Source organism: Sander lucioperca, chromosome 2 (assembly GCF_008315115.2).
Source record: "Sander lucioperca isolate FBNREF2018 chromosome 2, SLUC_FBN_1.2, whole genome shotgun sequence".
Lineage (NCBI taxonomy): Eukaryota > Metazoa > Chordata > Actinopteri > Perciformes > Percidae > Sander > Sander lucioperca.
This window is the reverse complement of record NC_050174.1, coordinates 38,277,373-38,297,876: the sequence shown is the minus strand read 5'-3', so window position 1 is coordinate 38,297,876 and position 20,504 is coordinate 38,277,373. Positions and strand designations below refer to the sequence as shown.

The following is a 20,504-nucleotide window of genomic DNA, read 5'->3' as shown; positions in this document are numbered from 1 at the left end:
AAACATTTATTCTGTGTTTACTGTTTATCTTATTACATGGAGAAACAGGCCAACTGCCACAGAGCCACTGAGCAAGGCAGTTTAATGAAGTCTGCGTTACATATGTAAGAAAGAGTCGACACAGGTTATAATTTCCCGACAGACAAACTGCTGGGGCGCCCTGGTAGCTCACTTGGTTGAGCGTGCGCCCCATATACTGAGGCTCAGTCCTTACCACAGCAGCCGGGGTTCGAGTCCAACCCGCGGCCCTTTTCTGCATGTCAGCCCCCTTTTCTCTCTCCTTTCCTATCTTCAGCTATCCTATCTAATAAAGGCCCAAAATATAATCTTAAAATTTTTTTTTAATTAAACTCAACAAGTGAATGCAACAATTGAAAGGACAGAGACATATGATTTGTTTTTTTTTCTCTCTATTTGTGACGATGATTGTGGCTCAAATGATGTACTGTGTGTTTGTATTATATTGAAAATCCTAAAATAAATCTTTACAGCAAAAGTAAAGTGCTGACAAAAAAAAGTGCTTTTAAAACCTAAAAGTACATGTTGAGCTCTTGTGCATGGACTCCATCAATAAAAAAGGAGTAATATGTATAATACACTGGCTGAGCCCTCTCACTGTTCATATCCAGCTGATGAAATGACACCGCCCCTGGTGTCACTGAGCCACTTCACACCTCCACACTGACAAGAGGTGAGGCGAGCACTCTGCCTCCCCAGAGCTTCGGAGCAGTAATATCTCACAGATGAATTGAAAATGAAACCGTGACACTTGCTGACATCTATTATAACAAAGGTGCTGACTGTCTCCATAATAAATGCTTTTGTTACCTCTGCTGGAAGTCCAAATTTGTCAACCGGGCGTTCAAGATACAAAATATCTGCCTAACTTCATTCAGTCTGTAAACGCTTAATAGAATATCAGATGCAAAAACTGAATTAAAACGAGACCGCAGTCCTAACCTTCACCATTACTGTAGTCTATAGAAATAACACTCACAAACTGCACTTGATAAAACTTGGTTTTTGCTTTCAGACACAGTTTTTCTGACGGGATGTGCATCAGACTGTGCAGAGGGTACTTCGGAAGGTTTTAGATTCACCATCCTAAAGGTCTTAGGGCGTTTTCACACCTACCTCATTTGGTCCGGACTTTCGAACTTTTCAGTTTGGTCCGAACCAAAATTGCAGGTGAGAAAGGTGCCTCGGACCATGGTCCAGATCAAAAGACCAAATTTTGGTCCGATCAAAAGAGGTAGTCTCGGTCCGGACCAAACTGAACCATGGTTCGGTTCGTTTGCAGTATGAAAACACTTTTTGGATGGTTCGGACTTTCGGACCAATTACAGGAAGCTCTGGCAGGCTATCTTGGTATTATAAGACAGGGGAAGCTCCTTTAAGGAACAGCTCAGTGCTTAGTTTGTAGCCTACGTGAGAGAGAGAGTGTGCAGACAGCTGTCGGCTATCATAGCAGAATATAAATTATCACTTTACTTAACTACTTAAAGTTAAGTAGTAGGCCTCGTAAATGTACAGTGTAGGTTTCCGTTTGTCTCTGAATAAATGCTCCAGAAAGAAAGTTCCCGTGTCTTGCTTCTCAACATCACAACAAAACAAAAAGAGCTGCAGCAGTATGGGAGAGCAGCAGTCAGTATGGGAGAGCAACAGTCAGTAGGGGAGAGCAGCAGTCAGTAGGGGAGAGCAACAGTCAGTAGGGGAGAGCAACAGTCAGTAGGGGAGAGCAGCAGTCAGTAGGGGAGAGCAGCAGTCAGTAGGGGAGAGCAGCAGGCAGTAGGGGAGAGCAACAGTCAGTAGGGGAGAGCAGCAGTCAGTAGGGGAGAGCAGCAGTCAGTAGGGGAGAGCAGCAGTCAGTAGGGGAGAGCAGCAGTCAGTAGGGGAGAGCAGCAGGCAGTAGGGGAGAGCAACAGTCAGTAGGGGAGAGCAGCAGTCAGTAGGGGAGAGCAGCAGTCAGTAGGGGAGAGCAGCAGTCAGTATGGAAGAGCAGCAGTCAGTATGGGAGAGCAGCAGTCAGTATGGGAGAGCAGCAGTCAGTAGGGGAGAGCAGCAGTCAGTATGGGAGAACAGCAGTCAGTAGGGGAGAGCAGCAGTTAGTAGGGGAGAGCAGCAGTCAGTTGAAAAAACTCAGACACAGAGAGGATACGAGAGGACGGGGAAGTCCGTCTACAAACCAATCAATTCTAAGTATCTGGAGACGCAGCTCACGTATGTGATGATGGCAGGACGTAGTTTTGTCACGTATCTATCTTTAGTGCGCTTGCATAACTGCAGTGTGAAACCAAAACTTACTGGATCAAATATATACAATGTAACAAAAACATGAACCTTGGTCCAGACTTTTAGGTGTGAAAACGCCCTTAGATTCACCAGTCTGAATATTTCAGAGAAGCTTGTCAAAGTGGTGGCTCCTCTTAAAAAAATGTTGCTGCTGCAAAATCCTGTGATAATGTCAGTAAAGTGCACCTAGCACCTTCATATTTACAAATCTTAACAGATGTTTCACACCCAAAGAAACCAAAGGAATGGCTAAAAGTAGGTGGACAACCATGCGCAAACAGCCAGCTCCATAAAGAAGGGGTTTTCCCCATCAGCCTGTTTCAGGAGAGGGATTTTTTGTTTCTTTGGAAGGGACACACTTACATTTTTTGATGGCAACTTGTTTCTTTTGAATTTGAATTGTGTGTCACTTTAAACAACAGCATCTGGCAAATTAATGTAATGTAAGTTAAGTAAGTAAGTGAGTGAAAAACTGAAATTATAAACACTAATGGTAAAGCTTTAATAGTTTGGCATTTTTTAATTACAACATGGTCTTCATAGTGTGTAAATTTGGACTTCTTATGGTAGTATTTTGGGCCCTTGAAACTTAATAACATGAGAAATGCATGCAAGGTTCTGCAAGGTTTGTGGAGGCCAAAGGAAGGCCAACAAGTGTCCAACTAAAGGAGACAAATTGAGAGATACTTAAGAAGCTGAAATATTTCAAGGCTAAACTTCAGTTACTGCTTATAATCAATAATGGACGTGATGCCATTGGGTCAGGGCTATAATTCAGCATTGTCACTTATCTTCACTCTGAATAATAGTGTTGTATAAAAAATTCTTGTATTGAGATATCTTAGTTTTCATGTTTAACAAAACATAATTTTTTGTTGAAAGTCTGTCACAGTGTGTGAGAACGTAAAAACTGCCATATTTATTTAAATGATCCCCTTTTCTGTCTAGAAAATGGCATCGGAGACGAGTTTGAATACTTTAGTAAACAGCTTTAACATATTAATAAAGATAATGCTGGGATAATTACCGTAACATTAATTCTTTCCATATGGCCACCCACAGATGCCATCTTCTGTAGAACAGGTGTCACAGAGAATACTTACTGCAGCTTCTAGACACACACTTGTCTTTTGTCCTAAAGTCACAGTGTGTAATGACTGTGAGCGGCTGACAGGCACTTAAGACTCAAGAGTGGTTCAGTATGAATATGGATGGAGACGCTGTGTAAGGAGATAGATGTGAAGGTGCTGATGGACAGGTGCCGGGAGGAAGAGAGGGGGATGTGTTAATGCACTGTGTGTGTGTGAGGTGGGAGGCAGTGAGATAATTGCGTGGCAGCAGTGTGCAGTATTAATCCCTCTCCATCTCTGCCTCCCGTCACCTGCTTTGAACTGGAGCAGATGAGAGTTGCCGGGGACGAATGTCCCAGAGAGGTTCAATTTAATTACTGTGACACAGACAGACAGGAGGGAGAGAGCAGGGGAGAGAGAGAGAGAGAGAGAGACAGAGAAAGAAGGGGAGAAAGAGAGGGTGATGAGAGAAAGGAGAAGGGAGGGAGAGTGAGAGAGAGAAAGGGAGAAAGAGAGAGCAAGGGTGAGGGATTGTGAGGGAAGAGAGAGGGAAAGAGAGGGAGGTAGAGAGAGGGTGATGGGGAGAGAGAGGGAGGGAGAGGAGAGTGAGAAGAGGAGAGAGCGCGGGTGATGGAGAGAGAGAGGAGAGAGAGAGAGAGGGTGAGGAGAGGGTGAGGGAGGGGAGGATGTAGCCGTCAGTGGAAGGACTGTTTACTTGTCTTTCAGGGCATTTTTAGTCCGGTTGAATCAGACTCTGGTTATTGTTCTTTCTTGGTACGATTTGTTTTGATCAGCTCTCAGTCAGGTCACGAATTAATAGTGAGAACGTGATCTGACCTCCATCTGCTCCAACTACAAAGGCATACTCCTCAACTTTGAGCTAAACGGCTCTGGCAGCCAGCGCCAGGTTTCTCCTGGGTTCCCTGTGTAGGTGCGGAAACAAAGGCAGCCCAGGAGAAACCTGTACAACTTTACCAACTCATCCACTGATTCAGACCAAAACAATCAAACTATAGGGGCCCTATCTTGCACCAGGCGCAGCGCAAAGCCCGACGCAAGCGTCTTTGCTAGTTTAAGAGCGACGCAGTTGTAAATTTCTCGTCCAGCGCCCCACGTCATCGTTTAAATAGCAAATGCACCTGCGCCCATCTGTGCGCCCATGGACGTGCTGGTCTTACAGGGAGGTGGGTTTAGGTGCATTCTTGGCGTTTTTTGCTATCTTGAGGCAGTGGAAAGTGATCGCGCCATTGACCAACAAAAACCTGGTCTAAAGTCAATAACGCAGCATTTCATTGTTATTTTAACAGCGCGTTAGTAAAATGCGTTTAGGCTCGTGCACACCGAGCGCACACTATGCATCTTACACACACAAGGACAGCAGCACACAAACATGCAAAAGATTAAAAATAAAAATATTACAATGTGAAATAGTATTATGATATGATCTGCTCGCTAACTTTCACTTCACACACGAGCAGTTCAGTTTCTTCTCCTGAAAATCTCTCCATCCTGCTCAGCAAATCCCCCATCATAATAGCAATGCGCCAAGGTACAAACGCACCTGGCTTTTAAAGGGAATGGGAGATGGCACTCTGATTGGTTTATTGCATGTTAGGCCCAAAACACACCTATGATTAATTAAGACACTAAGTACAACCCTTTTGAACCATGCACGTGGCACACAGACCCTTTTACCCCCCGTTAAACTAGCAAAAGTGGATTTTACACGCCCTAAACGCACCTGCGCCACACGCTTAACGCCGTGTGCTTGGATCGTTAAAAAAGGGCCCTGAAGAAAAGGTGTTAAAATGCTGCTGCTGAGGAGATGGAAACAAATGTGTTCAGAATGAATAAAGTTGTTCTGATGTTTAGTTTGAGTGATTAAGATACAGTAGCAAAATAAAGTAAATTTAAAATATGTACTTTTAGTAGTGCTGTCAAACGATTAAAATATTTAATCGCGATTAATCGCATTAATGTCATAGTTAACTCGCAATTAATCACAATTAATCGCACATTTTTATCTATTCTATGGCCCATTATTTTTTCTCATTTTAATGCTCTTATCAACATGAAAAAGTGGATCGGCTTGCTTTGTGCAAATGTTTTTTTAAGTTTGTTCTTAGTTGTGGTATCCATGTGCTTCTGTCTGAAGCATAGACTGTTAATATTAATATACAGTCTATGAAGTCTGAAGTCATCCATTGTCGCCTGGCTTTGACGAGGGGGCGGAGAACTCCCATCAGCTGTGTGCTTGGTCTCAAGTGGTATTTCAGACTGGACGTGCTGCGATGATAGCTCAGTTCACGACGACAAAACACACAGATCACTTTGATCTTGTCAATGGAACCATTTGGCAACTTTTTAAAAGTAAACTTTCCATTCAGAATCTTACTGGCATCCATTTCAGCGTCTCACGCTCACCATCCACTCAAAACGTAACGTTAGCCTACTACTCTTTGGCCGGCTCACAAGCCCAAACAAGTGTGTGCGGCGTGCCTGTTGTTTTGTTTCCGGTCTAGCTAGATCCGGTGTGGTGTTGTAGTTTTTCTAATGTTACTAGTTGTTGCAACAGCATGTGAAAAAAACTACAAAGTTTGCTATGCCAAAAAGAACGTTAATCTCGCGATAAAAAAATTGACGCCGTTAAAATGGGTTTGCGTTAACGCTGTTAATAACGCGCGTAACTGACAGCACTAACTTTTAGTAGTAAAACAATGAAAAGTGAAAGGTTTTGTTGCTTGTACAAAAAACCTCTGACTACAATACTAGCAACATATATCAGCAGAACAGAGCAGTCGGGGTCCATACAGTACAACACTGTAAATCACATCTCGACAGCACCACATGACGTTATGGTATGTCAGCCATGAAATATGACAACATGAAATCAGCAGAGTTAAGAAATGTCCTTCTAAATCAGGATGAACACACTGCCATTGCCCTACCTATACAGTAATACAGTTTAGACTAGTGAGACAACAGAAAGGAGAGATGATGAGACACTCGACATGATGCATTTATTGCTCATTACTCCGACAGTTTAAAGCTGCAGTTGCTCTGCATGGCTGTGTTGGGTGAAGCTGTGGATAATAATTTGATTATGGTTGTGGTTGAATCTATGATGCTATGAATTTGACTACCATAACTGGACTGCGACTACTCTTTACTGCTCCTATTAACATAAGCCCAGAAAACAGAAAGTTATGCCCTGCAGGATTTGAATCTGCAGTGCTTCTATCAAATATGACAGTGTTACCAAAACACCACAGGAGTGCAGAAATACAGTGGCTTCACTACAATGCACAACCAACACAACCAGGCCAACTCACTGCAAAGCATCCTCCAGTGCAGCTGATTTGTAGCATCAGATAACAGAAATCATGTCTTATCTTAACATTCCTCTGATTCCTCTGTCCCGTTGTGAGGCATGTCAAGTTATAAAAACTGGTCTGAAGCCAAGTGTTTCTTCTAAACTTTTGATGATCTCTTGATTCTTATCCCCGCTCTCCCTTTTCTCTTGTTTGACTGTTGGTCAAGACCCAAAGCTTCCAAGTTCTGGATAACATGGAACTTTTATGTGAGTTTGGCCGGTTATATGTCTGAACTAGAGCGGCTGGTAAGTGACACTTACTGTAAGTGTGTCTATAGTGCAGCAGATGATGACTGAACGTTAAGGGCACTCAGTGAGCCAGTTTTGCTGACTTGTAGGAAAAAAGAGGCCAATGTGTCCAGGAGAGAAGTTAAAGTTTTCTAGACAGCTAAGTGACATACGATCAATGTTTCAACACCAATAACTGTACTTGAGCCTGCAGCAGGACCTGCCAACCAACATATAATCATGCTGAAATGTCTTCAATGAAGACACCCTTATTATACTCAGTAGTATCTGTATTATTATTACTACTATAGGAGTAGCACTGTGGGCTCCTCTCAGACAAAATCAAGACAACTATGATGCCCAACACCCCCCGTCATCCAATTAAGGCAGATTAGCACCATAAAAAGTAAGATAAATTAGCCATTAGCAGTTCCCGTATTCATGGTACCCATAAATGTGCAGACAAGTATCACTGAAATACTTTGATTCTAAAGAAAACAAACATTTTTTTTTTTAGATTTCTATGCAGATCTATGGCCGAGTAAGATTGAGCTGCAACTGCTGATTGTGTTGGTAAAGGGGCCAAATCTGCAGACAAACTGATTTTCAAAACACCGGCGTAAATCAGTCTCTTCTGTGCCTATTGTAATGTAATATATATATAGCATTTTTTAAAGCAGCCATATTATGCTCATTTTCAGGTTCATAATTGTATTTTAAGGTTGTACCAGAATAGGTTTACATGGTTTAATTTTCAAAAAACACCATATTTGTGTTGTCCTACAGTGCTCTCTCTCACTGCTGCAGATCCTCTTTTCAGCTGGTCTCTGTTTTAGCTACAGAGTGAGACCTCTTTTCTTCTTCTTCTTCTGTACTATCTTTGATTGCACTGCACATGCCCAGTAGCTCAGATGTAGATCATGTCAGCTAGCTAGCTCCATAGAGAGTAAAAGAAAGGCTGTTTCTACAACTTTGGTCAGTTACAAGGCAGGATTAGCTGGGAGACTTCTAAATGAGGGCGCACATGGAAGTAGTTCTTTTGTAGATTATGGTGAACTTGTGTGTGTTGTAGCAGTGCTTTGCTATTGAGAACGAGGTAGCATGCTAGAGTTAGCATGCTAGCGTTAGCCATAACGTTAGCATGCTAACGCTACGAGCTAATGGTTGCGGTTAGCCTGCTCGTTTCGGCTTGTGACGTCACAAGCCGTGCCGATTTTGAACAGCTCACCCAGAGACTGAAGGCAGGACACATTCAGAAACCGTATCTCACTCTAAACAGCATGGGTGGATTTTTTTCAAAGTTTGTATGTGTGTGGAAGCACCAGAGACACAACATAACACCCCAAATCCCAGAAAAAGTGATTTTTTCATAATATGGGCACTTTAATGCCCTCTCTAAATTCTTATTTTCATTCAAACAATTATAGCCTTTTGTCTCAGGGATCAATAAAGTCTTATCTTAACTTTTTTCATTACTGTTTCTATATATATATATATATATGTCTTTTCATACTGACAAGAACAGAATCTCACTTGACAGCCCAGTGAGCTAAATAAACCTCTGTTATGTCCTGGATGGACCCTGGATGGGCCTTTTCTAACCTAACACAGGAGCAGATTGACTCTTGATAACCTCTGAATGTTACTTTCAGCTCCAGCAGCTTCATTTCCCCCTTTTTCACTTGCAGCTATTCTGTAATCTGATAACTTCACACAATTTTCTGCTTCGAGGAAACATTTCACTTAAAAGCCACTGCCGCAACTGCTCCTTGAAGAATTTAAACAGCTTTTTTAACCTCTTTCATACAGCTCAGTGATACGGTGAATGATGCCACTTTGAGATACAGCGAGCTGGTGACAAGTCAATGCACTAAACTGGATTCCTTATACAATCCTGTGGGGGTGTCAGACATGACTGCTGAATTTCAAACACTGGCCTACAAATGACCACATCCAGACCGAGTCAGGATACTTTCTCCCCTCTGATGCAGAGATTGAAGTGAATACCGTCTGACAGCAGGTTTAACCTGACAGGCTGTTCTGATCCTCAAACAGAGAGCTTCCTGATTTCTAAGAAAAGCTCAGCCTCACTGCTCGCTTCTTTCGGCTCCACTGACTCTGCCACTTTTCTACCTTTTACACAAAGCCTGTCAGAAAGCCACTTGTTTACAGTCCACACACGCACGCGCACACGCACACACACACACACACACACACACACACACACACACAAGCCTTTTTGTCTTTGTCATTAGCTACAACTAAGCGACAAATGCTTCAATCAATATCCACTTATCAGCTGTAAGAAACAAACACTTCTTCTGGGGAGTCAGCCTCCATGTGATATGGCTTTGACCAAATGCAGGTTTCTAATATACTAAAGACCTGACATCCAGTATTGTGTGCTTGGGTGTAATATTTTGCCGTTTCCATTCAAGACAATTCACAGTTTTCAATGTTATCATGGTGTAAAGGCATTTTAAAAAGCATTCAGAGCATTAAGGGACACAAACTGGATGTGGACTTAGAGGTTAAGTTTGCAGTAAAGAGTCAAAACAAACCAAAGAGTACTCAAAACTAGATAATGAATTTCACCAAACAACAGAAACACCATAGGGCTGTAACACTTTGTGTATTTGGCACACAGCCGCACGCAGACTATACAGTGTGTAGATTGATGCACGCAATGTGGAACCAAAAGGTTGAATTTAGTGACCATTGTGATCGGAGAATAATCCAGATATCAATATTAAACATATTTGAATCATGTCTGATGCTACAGGCCTAAACCCAGGATTTAATGTAAGACAACCGTAGGCAACTTATATCAGTGTGCCCTTGGTTTTTTGTATTCTTCACTAGTTAGCTGTAGTACGTCTTGTGTTTCAGAGGTGAGAGGAAGAGGATTAGATCCTTTGAGAAAACTGATTCTTTGAAACAAGCGAGTCGATGGTCAAAGTCACCTTTCATCCGTTTGATGAAATCTCTGTCATCTGACCCGATGTCCTCCCGAAGCCTCTTGTGACAGCCGCCTGCAGGGCACAAACACACACACACACACACACACACACACACACACACACACACACACACACACACACACACACATCACTAAGGCACACACACACATCATCATCATCTTTTTCCAGAGTGTCTAAACAGAAGAGTACACAAGCTCCTTTACAGGGAGGCAAAGAAACAAGATAAAGTAGAATATAGTGGGGAAATAAAAATACAAATACAAATACAGACACACATGGGTACATGAAGAAAACGGAAATAATGCACAAACACACACACAACTGAACACAAACCTTCTAACAGCCTTGGTGAGGGCCGGCTGGTGGGGAGAGGATCCATATTCAAGACCTTGTAAAGCTGTCCAAAGGCTAGGAGGCGTAACGCATGCTGTAAAAACACAGACACACAGACACAGACACAGACACACACACACACACACACACACACACACACACACACACACACACACACACACACACACACACAGACACACACACACACACACGCGCGCAGAATAAAGGCACATCACTGTATTGATAAAGCAAAAGAAGTCTGCACTCAGGAGGAAAACAGGCAGCAACGATATCATTTATTCTCCAATCAATGTGGTTTAATTATCGGGGAAACTTGAGGGAGAGGCCCGACATTTGTGTAAACCCACTAGTTCTGTTGGGAGAAACTTCATGCATTATAGAGGGGAGGAATAAACACTCAGTGGGCACAATCGAAGGAGGAAAGAAGAAAAAGAAAAAAATATTCCCATAGAGCAAAACAAAGGCAGAAACCGAGAGGGAGAACAATTTAAATTTAAGGATGTCCTCATATTTCTCAGCGATGAGCCCACATTTCCCGCCGGGGGGCAGACTTTGTTGTTCCATGCGCCATGATGTGCAGTAGCAGCAGCAGCAGTGGTGGTAGTAGTAGTGTTGGTGTGGTGTTAGCAGGGAGGAATGTTCCCACGCTCATTAGGTGGCTAATTAGGCTGCCTGTTCAAGTCCGTCAAGTCTGCGCAGCACTGCGGGGCTCCTTATCCGAGGTCAGAGTCCGGGCTTCTGCAACCACTCAGCTATTTAGAGCGCTGACGTGAGGCTCAGGGCTTCACCGGGGTTGGCGAGGACTTGCTTTAAATAACCCTCCTTCAATCAGCGTTACTCGTCCGGTTTCCTGAAGGAAATGCTGACTTTGGTGCAGTGGGTGGCGTGGAAGTGGTCTCATGAGTCGCACGGCTGAGGCCCAGCTAATGATTACGCTCAGTTAAGTAAGCGTCTGCGGCTGCTTTTACAGCAGGAAAACAGGAAGGGAAGTTTTATAGTGCTCGGGGGGGGTGTAAACACAACGTTCATAAAGCAGCAGTTTAAATGAAAAACTTACTGTTATGAAAGTCTGAAAAGTATTTATAAAATAAGAACACATTTGTGGCTTTACATCAATTCACCTCCAGCGATAAACTCAACTTCAGAACTACACTGTTTGTTAGAGTTTGGATTCACAACTTGGCTCTCTGAATGATATTTATGAAATTTGTGTTTTCACAATTCTCTGTGTTGTTTATTAAAGAACTGAAATTTAAGGTAATTTAAGGTATATTTTTATTTGTGTGTGTGACTGAATTCATCCCCTTTGGCACCAGTTAAAAAATGGGCAGCTGTGGCCCAGAGGCCAGAAACAAGAGCCTGTTAATGGAAGCTTTTAATGTTCATGCCCCTGGAGCAGACATGATAATGTAGATGGGAAATGTTCCTATCTTCCTTAACAGTGACTGACAACGAGCCCTCGAGCAAGGCATTAACTAAACCTCTAGTAAATTAAAAACAAAGGTATCTCGTCAAACTACTAGACCTACAGTAGCAGGACCGACTATCTTGGAAATATTAAGTCAAAGTAAAATATTGTAGCTTTACCTTAAACCTCTGAGCTGTTTTTGCTGAATCGAGCATGAGGTGCACTTTATTATGGAATATATTGCACATAGATATTTTAAGAAATCAATACTTTTTTGTAACCAGGAAAGCAAACATTCTTCAGGCGCTCTTCAGGCAAAGACGTTATATTAACAGCTTTTGATTAGACAGACATATTGGTTAGAACGCCAACCGGTTTTGACCCAACAGCAGGGTCAGCCTGGGAACAAAATTCGGCCCTGGCAATTTTTGTCTGGACCGGTTATTCTTTCCTCCTCCTCTTCATTTGGTGCCAGCGGACTGCTAATGTTATCACTGCTGCAGCTAACAGGATTTTGTGCACTGGCATCATCGACGGTAATATTATTTTTGAATAATAAATGTGTTATCTTAAAACATTTTGCATCATCAGCCACAATATTTTTTATCCCTCTTTGACTTTTTCACCTTTTTAGGGGGGGGATGTTTTTTCATCATGCACAACAAAACATGCAAGAATTAAACCCCACCCCGATCCAACCAACCAATACCATGGATATAGTGCCACTTGGCAGGCCATGCCAAAACACTTATGCACTTCAACATTCAATGGAAAATAATCTTGCCAACCGCGGCTGGCAGGTCAATTTCTTTTCCCACATTGCTGGTGGTGGCATTGCGGCCCATCAGGCATTTGCCAGAATTTTCTGCCAGCCTGCCTGAGCCTTCTTAATAGGGTCTTCATCAGGACGCCCTGATGAAGACCCTTAACTGTACCTTTACGGCAACTTTTTTGACAAGTATTTTCATCTTTCAAGCTAAATAAGCCAAACAGTTGATGGTTCCAGCTTCTCAAATTTGAACTTGCTGCATTTTCTTGTCTTACAGTACAGTAAAAGGAATCTCTTTGGGCTTTGGACTAAACTAAACAAGACATTTATTAACTGATTAACTGAAAATAAATGGAATTACTAATTGGATTATAATGTAGATTACACAGATGATTCCATTTCTTCTGGCTTAGGATTTTACTTTCATCACTGCAGAAGAAGAAGAAGACACTGACGGCAGCAAAAGGGGCTGATGGGTAAAGTGGACTGACCTGTGCGCTGTGTGTAATGGCGTCTGCCTGCTGGGCGCTGAGGTCAGACAGGACGTCTGTGGGTTCCCTCTCACAGGGGTCGTGAACTCCTGGACCTCCTGTTAAAGAAAAACCACAACAGGCTCTGACTCAGACAGGGAGAAGGGAGAAGACCTCCGAACAGAAACACACACTTTGAACCCACTTTCATTCGTCTTGACAGGAAAACACACACAGAAATAATTGACTGACTCCTACTGTGGACACTCTGAATGCAGCAGTAACTCATCAATGATTCAGAGCATTCAGGGAACAACCTACCATTTCAATGTTAAGGGCAACCCTGAACCAATTTTTAAAAATCCAATCATACGTCACAAAGGCTAACCAGTGCTCTGCACTGATCAAACGTGGAAGCTGAAGGTTTCTATTTATTAGAGCTGAACAGGAAACATTTCTCACTTGGACTGCTCTAGAATAAAAATCTCAGAGGATAAATGTTCACACGGTTTAGAAAGTCGCGTAAATCTTTCTAAAATACACCATACTCCTCCACCAACTTTTACTGAATGAAATACAAGTAAAAATTAAATTAAACCATCACCCATGTTGCTGTGAATCAACTGGAACACTTTCAGGGTGCCCTGAGGGAATCTGCACCCCAATTAATGCACTGTGTAGAGTGTAGGTGATACTACACTACATCATTGGTGACACTCCACAGTCTGCTATCCTGGCCATGAATCAGCAGGACGCCCTGTGTGTACGGAGGTTACAGCCAAACACCAGGTTATCCTAAAACACATTCATTTAAAAAGTTTCTCCTAAGAATAAAACACGGTTTCTGCTTCTTTTTTTTGCCTGCTTACTTTTTCCATCCCTGGGCTGATTCCTTTTTTAAACATACGTATGAAAGTGAAACAGACAGCAGATTTGCCTGATGTTGCCCTGGAGTGGTAAACAGCTTTTCTTAAAAAAAAAAAAAAAAAAAGGGTAGACTTTCAGTATTGTTTTATTCAAAAAGGCTGTGATTGAGCTGCATTTTACAAGTTAACAACCCATGATGCAACTGGATGGGAGTTTTTTTTAAGACCTCGGCAGTGATGAACAGCTGCTTCACATCATTCATGACGTCCACATGTTGAATCCCTTTTGGAGAAGTGCTTCTGTAGGGAACACACATTTTATAATAGATGCACTGATCAATCAGACACTGATCACAAACAATGGAACATGACACCACTATCATCACTATTCCCACTATTGTGGCCAATCTCAATGACTAGCGCATCATAGCACTTATGAGGGGAATCATGTCCCCCCTATAGCCAGAAGTGTTTTCAGAGGCTGGTTAAATCCCTCATTTGCCCCATGCTCCTCCACACCCTTGACCCCCTGCTATTTGCATACCGCTCAAACAGAGCAACTAAGTCCGCCATCACTGGCGTCTGCCATCACTGGCGTCCTCCATCACTGGCATCCTACACACCGCTCTCTCCCCCCTGGAAGGGAAGAAGACTTATGTGACTATGCAGTTTGTGGACAGCTCAGCGTTCAATAACAAAGTGCCATCCAGGCTTGTCAGTAAACTCAAGGATCTGGGCCTGAAAACATTACTGGATTTTCTGACAGACTGCCTCCAGGTAGTGAGAGTGGACAACCACACCTCTTCTCACTGCTGACCCTCAGCACAGGAGCACCACAGGGCTGCGTCCTCAGCCCCTTCCTGTATTCCCTCCACACCGTGGAGCACACCCAATCTTTTTTTCCCTTAAAAGATGGGAAGCGAAACCCGTCAGCCAGCCCACACTGCCCCCGAACTCAGTGACTTCCAATGGAGAGCTGGGAATTATCGCCGTCCTCTGGCTCTGCCTCCTCAGTAGAGTCCGGATCGGGCCGAATTTTTCTGTCCGAGCCCGGCCCGCGTCCGACAGAACCGTGACCGAACCCGGCCCGAGCCCGACAGGTGTTAAGATATTTATGTCCGAGCCCGACACAGTTAAAATCTCATTTTTTCTCATACTAATGACACATGTACGTTTGTTTGTGTGGAAAGCCCGCTTTTATTAAGCAACTGTAGGAAGGCATTCAGAAATGTCAACAGATGAGCGCATCAGCGCACATTGGGCAATAAGCGCACGTTAATAAGCTGTTTAATTTAAAATGTTCAATGTGTTAACCTTTCCTGATTGCTTTGTTTCCGACCGTGGTCAGAAAACCAGGGGAGACTACCTCCAGGGCCAACGTTATGAAATGAATAACGTTGGGGTTAAAATCCCGTTTCTGGTGAGCAGATGAACGAACTTGGCTTTCAGTCTGGGGTTTATCTCGGACACCGCACACACTGTGTACAAAACATAAACTTATTCCACCAACTCTGCTCCGGTCGCATCTACACGTCTGCTTCCTCTTTATCTCTCTTCTGCCCACTTTACACACGCAGTGAGCTCTCTTAAAGGAGCCGCAGCACCATTTTACGGCCCGGCTCGTCGGGTTCCGTTGGGACCCGTCGGGCTCGGTTCGGCTAACATTGCCTTACTCCTCAGGAGTTCCTCAAGTCCTCAAACTGCCCAACTTTATTTCCAGTCCGGGTCAGGAGTTCAGCCTCTCCTTATTGACTCATCTGACAACTATATTATCTGTGCAAATCTGACTACTGGATTGTTTTTCCACTTAAGCCTTCAACCATAAAAACAGCACAGACGCTACAGACGTTTGCTGCAACCAAGTCATTTTACTCAGACCGATTTTAAAACAGATTTTAAAAACAGGAACTTCTGTTTCTTTTCTTTTTTCCTCCGGTCCACTGGGTTCTGACAGTTTAGCTGTACATTTTATCTCCTAACAGGAAACATTTTCAACTTGAGCAGACAAGTTCAATCTGGAGATTGTTGCGCATGTTCCACTCTGTTTATATATTTCTATAAAATCTGTATGCACTGCCTCTAAATTTCACCACATCTTTTATGGGCAGTAACCCTGGCTTCACAAACAATGTTAAACTAGCCTCGAGCTCAGACGAGAGAAAGAGAGTGAAAATGCTAACAACAAATGGAGCTTGGAGGTTGCTGTGAAGGACTGATCACTGACCTGGCAGGAGGATCCCTGAGGCGATGCACTCCATGACGCGACGCAGGGCCTCGCCTGGACCCAGCGGCCGGTTACAGGTTGCTATGGCCTTTTCACAGATCAGCTCCAGAGGCTGCAGAGGGCGGAAAGACAGAGGACACTCAACACAGTATAAACTTAATCAATTCCAGTCATGATTCTGGTCCTGGGACACAATCCTTACACACCGTACACAGCAGGAGGCAAAACAAGCTGTTTTAAAACCTGGGACATAAACTTATAAAACTCCTGTTTTCCATTCTGTCCGGTTTACGCTGATTTGATTTGCTGGTTTACGTTTGTGCAGTTTACAGTTTGTTTAACTTTTATCTTCTACTGAATGTGAGATCTTGACGTCCCGTTCCGATTCTGCGGCCGTCACCTACCCATCCTTTGAGAGGCTGCCACCCAGACAGTCTGTTGCACATGTCTCTGAAAATCCTCAAAACGATGACGCAAGACTTGAGATCTGTGACTCGGACCTGAGGGGACAGACAGACATAGTTATATTTATTTCAACAAGACAGCAGTCAGCAAAGCAGCAAACTCTCCAAAAAAACATGTGACAACTTCCAGGCTCGGAGATGCCAGATCTGCAGCGCTTATAGAGGCATTTTCATGACCCCTGAAATGCCAATACCATTGTGAGAGACTGAATTAGATATTAAACTTGACTTTAACTGCCATAATTATTATTTATGTCACCATTTGATATGTTTTATTTACATATGTTATTTTATTTATATTCATGAATATGGATTTGTTTTGAATAAACACTATGCAGGAAGTACTTTTACGTTCTATGTTAGGTAGTTATAAGTTAAAAGGTTATATTGCCCGTTTAAAAGATTTTATTTTTGTTCAAGTGGACTCATTCCCTCTTGGTTTTGTGCAGCCATAGTGTGTGCAGCCAGCGAGGTATGGTTTATTTATGTTTCGTCATCAATATTTATACTTTGTGTGATGCGAATGTGTGCTCTGCACGTTGTTATGTTTGAACAGTTCGACGGTGGATTTGATGACAGTGATGTTGACTGAAATGCAATTAAGACGAATAAATCCACCGGTAACAGGAGAACCATGGCAGCGTGTATTTTCTGAAGGCAGTGATATTGATTCTACTGGCAGAGATTCTTTTTAAGTCCAGCCTGTGCGGGGAATAAACATTCCGTCTGGAATAGCTAGAGTGAAAATCTTCCTTTATGAGAATACAACATTGATACAGAGAGTCTGTTGCACTTTATGCAACTTTTATCGAATCCAACATCAATGCAGCTTTTTCAGGTTCTCATATGAATTTTTCATTGTTCTTGCCGCAGAGTTAAATACATGAGACTCTTGCAGCATATTCACTGCTAGCCACTGTGAAAACGGTTTTCTTATAGACCACACTCGCTGTGGGTTCGGCAATGTTGTTTTATGAGTTGTTAGAAGGAACTACGTAATTATGGAAATGGCGTTTGCTGTTTTTTTAAACTACAGCAGCATTGAGCTGTTCCCTCTTCAGTATCTGACATTCAGAACAATTTGAACATTTTTGAAAGTCTCCTGTTAAACTGAATAGTATAGTTATTCCAAGACACGTAAGGTGTTTCTCCATGTACAGTATGCTGCTGTTGTGTTGTTGTGATATACAGTTCAGTATGAAATGCATATATAAATGCCCTCTTCCCCCTGCACTCAACTGTGAAATGCTCTAAGTAGATTTCTGTGTCAAGCATCCGGGACATTTATCGTAGTTCTATTATCACTCCATGCTTTGCCTCAATATAGTGAAAATAGCCATTTCTAAGTAATAGTATATGGTTGACCTCACGTGACAAAACTTTTACTGGACATATCTGCACTTAGTGACATGAATATACATGGAATAATAAAATTGGTTGAAATCTCTGGTAACCAAGATGCAATAAATTCTGTTGTCCTAAAAAAGTTTTACAACGATCGTCTCAAGGGTCTAGCAAAACTGAAAGGAAGAGCTTGAAGAATATAGGGAGAAGAGTAACTGGAGATTATAACATTAACATCAAAAAGTAATTATGCTGGAGATTATTGACACTTCAATTTGCACAGACTGACTATTCCCAACAATATAGTAGGAAATGTAATTCAGGTGCTTTCATTTAAAGCTCACAGCAATGGTGGATGAGACGAACACCACTAATCGTATCTGCAGTTATTACATCAGTGGAGGTCCTCGGGTCATATCATTCCTGTCTGAATATGATGCAACTGAATCTTCCCTGCGCTGCTTCACCTTCGTTCCACAGTGCAGCCCTTCACTCTGATATTACTTGGCATCGAGCTCTGCTTCCCTGAGGGAAGCTGCTGACTGCTTCACCTGCCCTTGACTCTCGTCTCCCTTCTGCCTTCTTGGCAGCGGAACAACTTTCACTTCAGTCAGGACGAGTTGCAGCTCATCTGAAACTTGATTTGGTCAGAATTAGTGCTGTCAGTTAAACGCGTTATTAACGGCGTTAACCAAACCCATTTTAACGGCGTCAATTTTTTTATCACGAGATTAACGTTCTTTTTGACCTAGCAAACTTTGTAGTTTCTTTCACATGCTGTTGCAACAACTATTAACGTTCGAAAACACCACACCGGATCTAGCTAGACCGGAAACAAAACAACAGATACATTTGTTTGGGCTTGTGAGCCGGCCAAAGAGTAGTACATACCTGCAAACTATTCGCTTTTCGGCGAAAATCGCTGTTTTGAATGGGAAAATGTCATCCACGTGAATGGTATTTCACTGTAGAGGATTCTAACACCAGACTGTAGCTGCCGTTGTCTGAAAAACACAGACTCAGCCTCGCCGGCCTCGTGGTGCATTCAAAGTTATTGTAAAATACCCTTTTCCCATCCAGTGGCTGTTTTCGCCGTTTTGTGCTCCTTTTTTTTTTTTTTTAGATCAACTTTTTATTGTTTTATATTTTTGAACATACAGAACAGACAAATACAATTGAACAAGGTGCTCGTTTTTATATATATATATATATATATATATATATATATATATATCTTTCTTTCGGTTCAGGCACCGTTTTAAAAGTATCGTATCATGTTGATAAGAGTATTAAAATGAGAAAAAATAATGGGACAAAAAGAAATCAAGGGACATTTAGAATAGATAAAAATGTGCGATTAATTGCGAGTTAACTATGACATTAATGCAATTAATCGCGATTAAATATTTTAATCGTTTGACAGCACTAGTTACTTAGCTTCCATCCAAATGTACAGGTGCGCAATTATTTATTTATTTTTAAAGATTATTTTTTGGGCATTTTAGGCCTTTATTTGTATAGGACAGCTGAAGACATGAAAGGGAAGAGAGAGGGGGAATGACATGCAGCAAAGGGCCGCAGGGCGGATTCGAACCTGCGGGCGCTGCGTCGAGGAGTAAACCTCTATATATGGGCGCCTGCTCTACCAGGTGAGCTACCCAGGCTCGCAAATTTTAATCGAACTTCCAGAAAGAAAGCCATTAGAAAATGCAAATGAATGCACGCTTCCATGCGCTACTGCTATGCGACTGTTGGGAGACAAGAGCATAGAAATATACAGTCGGTTGTCATTAAACCACTGCAGAAGAAGAGGATGCAGTGAGAGATACTGTAATATGATTAACAGAGTGTCAGTCAGATGAAGAAATGTGATGGAAATACCACATTTCTGTTTGTTTCTTGTAGTTAGGTGAGGAACATTATGTCTCCTCATCCATCACCTTGCTGCACTTTTTCATCTCTTCAGTGACGTTTAATTTACATGCTTCATAGACGTCATGATTTATTCACCAGGTCGCATTTGCTTTGATCGATACATTACACTTTTCCTCCTCAGCCAAGTGTAAAAGCTTTTTTTGTGTGATATTCACTTATAATAAGTTATTCCAGCAGTGACTTCTGTAAATGACATCTATGAACGTGTAAACATGCCTGGGTTATGCTCAGTGTCATTTCCAGTCCAGGACGTGTTACGTGCTTGCACCATGCAGACGTTGTAGGGAAATGGTGGGTGGGTGGTGGGTGTACCCTGACACTAGAGACCAGGGTTCACATCCTGAATACTGAGTATTGTTATGTTAAAACACTTTGGTTACAGTTTGTGAAACAGTTAGTGAAAAATGTTTTTTTTTTTTTTATTAAAGTGCTCATATTATGCTCATTTTCAAGTTCATAATTGTATTTAGAGGTTATATCAGAATAGGTTTACATGGTTTAATTTTCAAAAAACACTATATTTTTGTTGTACTGCACATTGCTGCAGCTCCTCTTTTCGCCCTGTGTGTTGAGCTCTCTGTTTTAGCTACAGAGTGAGGCATCTCACTTCTGTTCCATCTTTGTTTGGAGTCGCACATGCGCAGCAGCTAGGTATGCACTGCTAGCTAGTCAGTTGCAGACAGTGTTGGGTGAAACGCGTTACAAAGTAACTACTTTTTCGGGTAA

General features: G+C 42.3%; 1 protein-coding gene across 2 annotated transcripts in view; it reads right to left on the bottom strand.

Moving 5' to 3' along the window:
- LOC116054048 (spermatid perinuclear RNA-binding protein-like) overlaps positions 1 to 20,504 on the bottom strand; it is a 91,704-nt gene that overhangs the window by 12,028 nt on the left and 59,172 nt on the right. For both annotated transcript variants that reach the window (XM_031305347.2, XM_031305348.2), the window contains exons 7-11: positions 16,440 to 16,535; positions 16,036 to 16,147; positions 12,967 to 13,064; positions 10,278 to 10,371; positions 9,927 to 9,995 (exon numbers count right to left, since the gene is read on the bottom strand). In XM_031305347.2, coding sequence (XP_031161207.1) covers positions 9,927 to 9,995; positions 10,278 to 10,371; positions 12,967 to 13,064; positions 16,036 to 16,147; positions 16,440 to 16,535 — 469 coding nt within the window. The remainder of the gene's footprint in view (positions 1 to 9,926; positions 9,996 to 10,277; positions 10,372 to 12,966; positions 13,065 to 16,035; positions 16,148 to 16,439; positions 16,536 to 20,504) is intronic.